This window comes from Cebus imitator, unplaced genomic scaffold, assembly GCF_001604975.1.
Source record: "Cebus imitator isolate Cc_AM_T3 unplaced genomic scaffold, Cebus_imitator-1.0 Scaffold546, whole genome shotgun sequence".
Taxonomy (NCBI): Eukaryota; Metazoa; Chordata; class Mammalia; order Primates; family Cebidae; genus Cebus; species Cebus imitator.
This window is the reverse complement of record NW_016107861.1, coordinates 477,223-483,222: the sequence shown is the minus strand read 5'-3', so window position 1 is coordinate 483,222 and position 6,000 is coordinate 477,223. Positions and strand designations below refer to the sequence as shown.

Sequence of the window (6,000 nt, the reverse complement as noted above, 5' to 3'; positions counted from 1 at the left end):
AGAGGGGAGAAGGGAGAGAGGAGAGAGCAGAGGGGAGAGGGGAGAGGGGAGAAGGGAGAGGGGTTGGGATGGCAGGGTTGATCCACCCGGACTTGCCCTGATGAAAACTGTGCCGCCTCCTCAGCTGTGGCTAAAATCACAGACAACAACTTTGCAGCTGTTAGGTTTGGTTTCTTGTTCTTTTTTTTCCCAAACAAATACAGTTGAGCTTTGCCCTCAGAAGAGCTCTGTCCTTCGGGGTAGCCCCTGCGGCCTCAGCACACACACACCATGGATGCTGCTGGGGCTGAAAGTGAGCTGGGCCCCTCCACGGGACCTCTGAGGCTGCAGGGTGTGAGGCTGCAGGGGGTGAGTCTCTAAGGGAGGTGTGTGATAAGCCAGCACGCTACAAGGCAAGGGGTCAAGCTTCTAAAAAGAAGCTGTTTTAATTTCAGCACACATGTGGACATTTTTGTGATTTCAAATAGCAAAATGTTTTAAATTATGTATAGGTCCTAAATTTTACACATGGGGCTTTTGGTTCATTTCAGCATCTGCAGCCTCTAAAGGACGAATATTTATAATTTTTAAGGCTGTTCAGGAAGAATAAAAAATAAAAAGAACGATAATCCCAAGACACAGCCGAAGGAAGTGCACAAAGACGTTCAGAAGGAACAGTGGATCCTCAGTGGGATGGGTCTGTTTGGGTCTGTGTGCTAAGCCATTTCCATGACCTTACCAGAAGTTGAGGCTCATCTCTCCCTACTCACAGGCAGCGGGGGAGCCCTCCCACTGCAGGCGTAACTTCAGTGTTCTGGAACCTTCCTGACCCCTTCACCTCATATCCTCAGGACTCTTCTCCTTCTGGTGGATAGAAGCTGGGTTGGGTGGTTGTGTCAGAGGGAGCATGGTGGAGGAGGGGGTAGTGTTGAGTACATTTTTAAGGGAGTGCGTTTTGGAAGAGGAATGCTAATGGTGGACATCCCTGCTCTGTAGCCCTGAATGCCACCTCTCGCCACCCCCGCACACCCTCCGATATTCCACCATGGTCACTGATCTGATGGACTTCAGATTCTAGCCTTCACTCTGGTTCCTGGGAGGCCGTGCATCCTTGATTCAGTTTCTCTCCTACTCCAGTCTGTGTGTCTTCTTCTAGAATGGTTGAAAGTGCAAGAGGCTGCGGTCGGGTACAGTGGCTCACACCTATAATCCCAGCACTTTGAGAGGCTAAGGCCGAAGGATTACCTGTGGTCAGGAGTTCGGGACCAGCCTAGGCAACACGGTGAAACCTGGTCTCTACTAAAATACAAAAAAAAAAAAAAAAAAAAAAAAAAAATTAGCCAGGCATAGTGGCACGCACCTGTATCCCAGCTACTCAGGAGGCTGAGGCAGGAGAATTTCTTGAACCTGGGAGGCAGAGGTTGCAGTGAGCCAAGATCATGCCATTGTACTCCAGCCTGGGCAACAGAGTGTGACTCTGTCTCAAAAAAGAAAGAAAGAAAGAAAGAAAGAAGGAAGGAAGGAAGGAAAGAAGGAGAAAGGAAAAGAAAGAGAAAGGAAGGCCGGGCGCGGTGGCTCACACCTGTAATCCCAGCACTTTGGGAGGCCGAGGCGGGTGGATCACGAGGTCAAGGGATCGAGACCATCCTGGTCAACATGGTGAAACCCCGTCTCTACTAAAAATACAAAAAATTAGCTGGGCATGGTGGCGCGTGCCTGTAATCCCAGCGACTCAGGAGGCTGAGGCAGGAGAATTGCCTGAACCCAGGAGGCGGAGGTTGCGGTGAGCCGAGATCGCGCCATTGCACTCCAGCCTGGGTAACAAGAGCGAAACTCCGTCTCAAAAAAAAAAAAAAAAAAAAAAGAAAGAAAGAGAAAGGAAAAGAAAGAAAGAAAAGAGAAATAAAGAAAAAAAGAAAGAAAGAGAAAGAAAGAAAGGAAGGAAGAAAGAAAGAAAGAGGTCCTCAGGCAGGCTCACTAGGCACCAGAAGGAGGAGAGCTCAGAGTCCTGGTCCCTCAGAAAGTCTCTCTCCTAAGAGATCAGAGACCAGGAATGAGACACACGCTCTCCTCTCCTCCTGCATCCACCCACCTCCCCAAAAGCACCAACTTAGCAGACATTTGCTGGGTACTTGTGACACCTCAAGCTGTGCACCAGTCCCCTGGGAGGAATGAAGATGTCAGAGGATACACCTGGAGCCCCTGGATGACAGTGACTTATTCTTACTCTCTTTCAGAAATGGCTGATCCCTGGCAGAGTTTGGGCTTTGAGGTTTCGTAGAGATCGAGAAACCAAGCATATTAGGGGGTGAGGGGTCAGGAGAGGGGCTGACTGAACCCACAGGCCTCCCATGTATGCCCTCCCCTCAGGGTGCTCCTGTGTCCCTCTTGGAGACTATGCAGAAATGGGAAGAATATCAACGCCAGTGCCAGCGCAACCTGAGTGAGGCTCCACCTCCTGCCACAGGTGAGTCCAGGTGGGCTCCCCACTTTTAGTGCTCCCCACCCAACCAACACCTGGAGGACTTTGAGGAACCCCACATCCATGGCTGGGAGTCACTTGCCTCTCTAGGACACCACCCCTGCCCTCTGCTTTCATCTCATTGTCTAAGCCGAATGCCTCACCTGGATGCCTTCCTTACCAAAATCCTCCCGTTCTTCAGCCTGCAGACATACTACCTCCTCCAGAAAATCTTATCCAGGACCTCTGCCATCACTTGGCTCTGACTCATTTGCTGGAATCAGCTTTGGGGTTGCCGTGTTATTTCCGTCTTAGCTGTCTTACCTATGTGTACCCCACCCCACCCCAGTGAGCCTCCCAGCTAGAGCCTCTCAGAGCGGGGATCCGACCTTTGAGGTTTTGTCCTCATCACCTCCCAGCCTGTGCATGGACAGAAGGCTCCACAAACATATTCATAGGAATAAATGTTTTAGGGAGTTCACGAGGTGGTTTAAAAAGAGCACAGGATCGGAGCCCGGTGGGCCTGGGTTGAAATCCTGACTGTAATTATGACACAAGACCTAAAGAAGATTATCTCAGGTGAGATCAGAGGGAAGTGAGGTAATATTTCCCTCTGATCTGTGAAGTGCAGTTTAAGAATAGGCCTATAGGGATTGTTTGTTGAGCACTTGCTATGTTCCCTTATCTATATAACATACAGTCTTGATCCCACAAAGCCCTGTGGGGCTGGAAATACTCCTGTTTTACAGATGAGGAAACAGACATTAAGGTTACTTGCTCAAGGTCCTGCCACTGAAAAGTGGCAAGTGCCCCTGCTTGGCTCTTGCTGGGTGGGGAAAGGGCCTGGCATACAGCAAGCACTCAGCAGAGGTTAGTGGCATGCAGGCTTCGACGAGGGGAGGGGTCTTGGGGAAGGGAGGGAAAGCACCTGGCCAGCCTCAAGCAGGGACTCAAAGACTCTTCTCTCTCCTCCCAGGCTTGTTCTGCAACCGGAGCTTCGATGGCTACGCCTGCTGGCCAGATGGGCCACCAAGTTCTTTCGTGAATGTCAGCTGTCCCTGGTATCTGCCCTGGGCCAGCAGTGGTGAGCACCTGCCTCCCTCCCCCTTTCCCTGTATCCAGGAGGCTGGGTAGAGGCACTGCTTCCTTTCCTCTGAGACACAGCCCTCCCCGCTCAGAATGTCTTTAGCCCTCCTAGTGAGTGGTCCACCACTGGGGTGGAAAGAACAGTCAGCAGTGGTAAGTGTCAGGATGGCCTGAGGTGCCACTTGGGCCTGAGCACGAGGCCAGTGCTGGTAGGTGTGTGGCGAAGGGAAAGTATGGGTCTGAAGAGAGAAACACAATCTCCTCCAATCAAGCAGTCAGGAAAGGAGTTGGTGGGAACAGACCTTTGTGGGGAGGGGAGCTACACAGGGTGTCATGGCTCTGCTGTATGTATACATGTATGTGTGATATGTGTATGCAGGTAGCCCATACCTGGCAGTGACATCTAGCTACCTCCTCACTCTTTAGGGGTTCACTGGGAGCAGTGATCAGGGTGCTGGTGGGGTGACCAACCCCACCAGTCTCAGCCCTCCCCAGCTCACTCCTGCTTGCAGGGGGGACCCTGTACTGGGAAAGGTGTGACTGGGTAGGTGGGAAGGTCATTGGGGGTACAGAGATTTGCAGAGGTTGTGGGAGGATCCCTGACTGGAGGGTAAGTTAATGTGCTCCCTTATCTATCTCATCCTTTCTTGTGAGTCCAGTTCCACCCAGGCACCATGGGGGATAACAGGATACAAGCACCCTGATGGCGCTCCCAGTCTCTATAAGAGGAGAAAAGATATTTCCCTATCATCATCATCGTCGTCAATATTTATTGAGTACCTACCCATTTTCAGATGAGGAAACTGAGGCACAGAGATGCTCAGTGGCTTTGTAACTACCCTGTAGTTATGCCTGCTGAACAGATGAGGAAGCTGAAGCACGGAAGGTTTAAGTCACTTGTTCCAAATGATGTGGTCAATGGCAGAGCCAGGATTTGAATCCAATTCATGCTCTTATCATCATGCCTTGAAGGGGCCTGAGCCCAAGCAGCAAGTGGCCCAAAAGCAAGTGCGAGGATGAGGTTATGCTGTGGAGAAGCCAGGAGTCTTCCTGGAGGAGGTGGCCTGGTGGGGCCCAACGTAAGCTTTACCTTGGCACGTGGGACTGAAGTCAGATGAGGGCCAGGCAGGTCTCCTACACATGCTGTCTCCTTGTCCGCCCTCACAGTACACTCACCTCTCCCCAGGGGGCAGGGAGAGGCAGATGCCTGGGTACATCAGGGACCTGCCTTCCCTACTGCTGCCTGTCAGAAGCACTTTCCACGCTACACTCTTTTCATCCTCACAATCCTCCGAGGCAAGTCCTCTGATTACCCTCCCATTTTCAGATGAGGAAACTGAGGCACAGAGATGCTCAGTGGCTTTTGCAAGCTCACACAGCCATTAGTGGGCAACTCAGAAGACTGGTTAGGGTCATTGTGGCTAACTGCTACACCAAAGCCTTCCTTGGGGGTGTGTATGTGCCCTTGCCTGTGGCTCTGGCCTGGAGACAGGTGAGTGGTCTGGGTGCCCTCTGCTGTCTGGGCACACCTCTAGGGAGGGGGATGTGCTGTCTGCCTTCTCCTTATGAACCCTGCCATCTGGTGTTTCTGCTGGCTGGCTGTGTGAGCAGGAGCAACATGCCAGACCTCTCTGTGACTTGGTTGACTCATCTGGGAGATGCAATAGAGCCAAGTGACATGGGTGTGGGGACTGTGGGGCCTTGAAAAATGGTAGTTGTTAATTTTTCCCACCTCCCTACCTGCCTCCCTGACTTCCTGCAATACACATGTTTTCTCTGCCTCCCAAAGATTTGAGACTGGCAGCTCGGCCAGCGTCTGCTGGGCCTCTAGACCCCAGGGAGCCAGGCGCAGGACAGGGCCCATCACTCAACACTAAGCCGCCCCCAGCTCTGCCTGCTGCTTGCAGCTCCATCCATCTCCTTTAATTTTATTTGAGCAGGAAATAGGTCCTGGTGGTGCCCGTTTATGAGTGAACATGGTTTTATTGCTTTCTCCATGAAGATAACGGCCACTGCACAGGCCCCCTGCCAGCCTTTCCCCCACCCCTTCCCCCCGCCACTCGCCAGGCTAATTTACTCCCTTTTTTGACATTCGGAATCACCAACTCTGCCTCCCTCTCCCCACTCCCTGAGTTAGGGATGCACAGAGATACCCACCGCAGGCTCAAGCTGCATAATTGCTGTCTCTGGCGTTTCCTGGAGCTTTCCTTGGCAGAGGGTGGCTGCAGGGGCTTCCCTGACCCCCATCCACGTGTGGGAGCAGGAATGGGACAGTTCTGGAGTGTTCTTGGGCTGATCAAGGGAGTCTCCTGTGGAGAAATGTGACAGTGTGCACTGGTGTCAGGGAGAAGGAAAGGGGATATTTCAGGCAGGGTCCTGGCAGAAAACATGCTCAGCTGGCAATCTCGATAGAATTTAAGTGGAGGGGGGAGTGCTTTTCAGAGGCTGGGCAAGGTAAAAGGACCAATAAGGCA

The 6,000-nt window shown here is 52.1% G+C and overlaps 1 protein-coding gene across 3 annotated transcripts in view; it reads left to right on the top strand.

Moving 5' to 3' along the window:
- The window catches only part of GLP1R (glucagon like peptide 1 receptor), a 44,747-nt gene that overhangs the window by 7,819 nt on the left and 30,928 nt on the right, over positions 1-6,000 (top strand). For 2 of the 3 annotated variants that reach the window (XR_005197830.1, XM_017515290.2), the window contains exons 2-3: positions 2,350-2,446; positions 3,417-3,524. Coding sequence is in view for 1 of the 3 variants with exons in the window: in XM_017515290.2 (XP_017370779.2) it covers positions 2,350-2,446; positions 3,417-3,524 (205 nt within the window). In the remaining 2 variants the exon portion in view is untranslated. Of the gene's footprint in view, positions 1-2,349; positions 2,447-2,476; positions 3,311-3,416; positions 3,525-6,000 lie in introns of those variants that run through there. The other variant, XR_005197831.1, reaches the window with a different exon arrangement.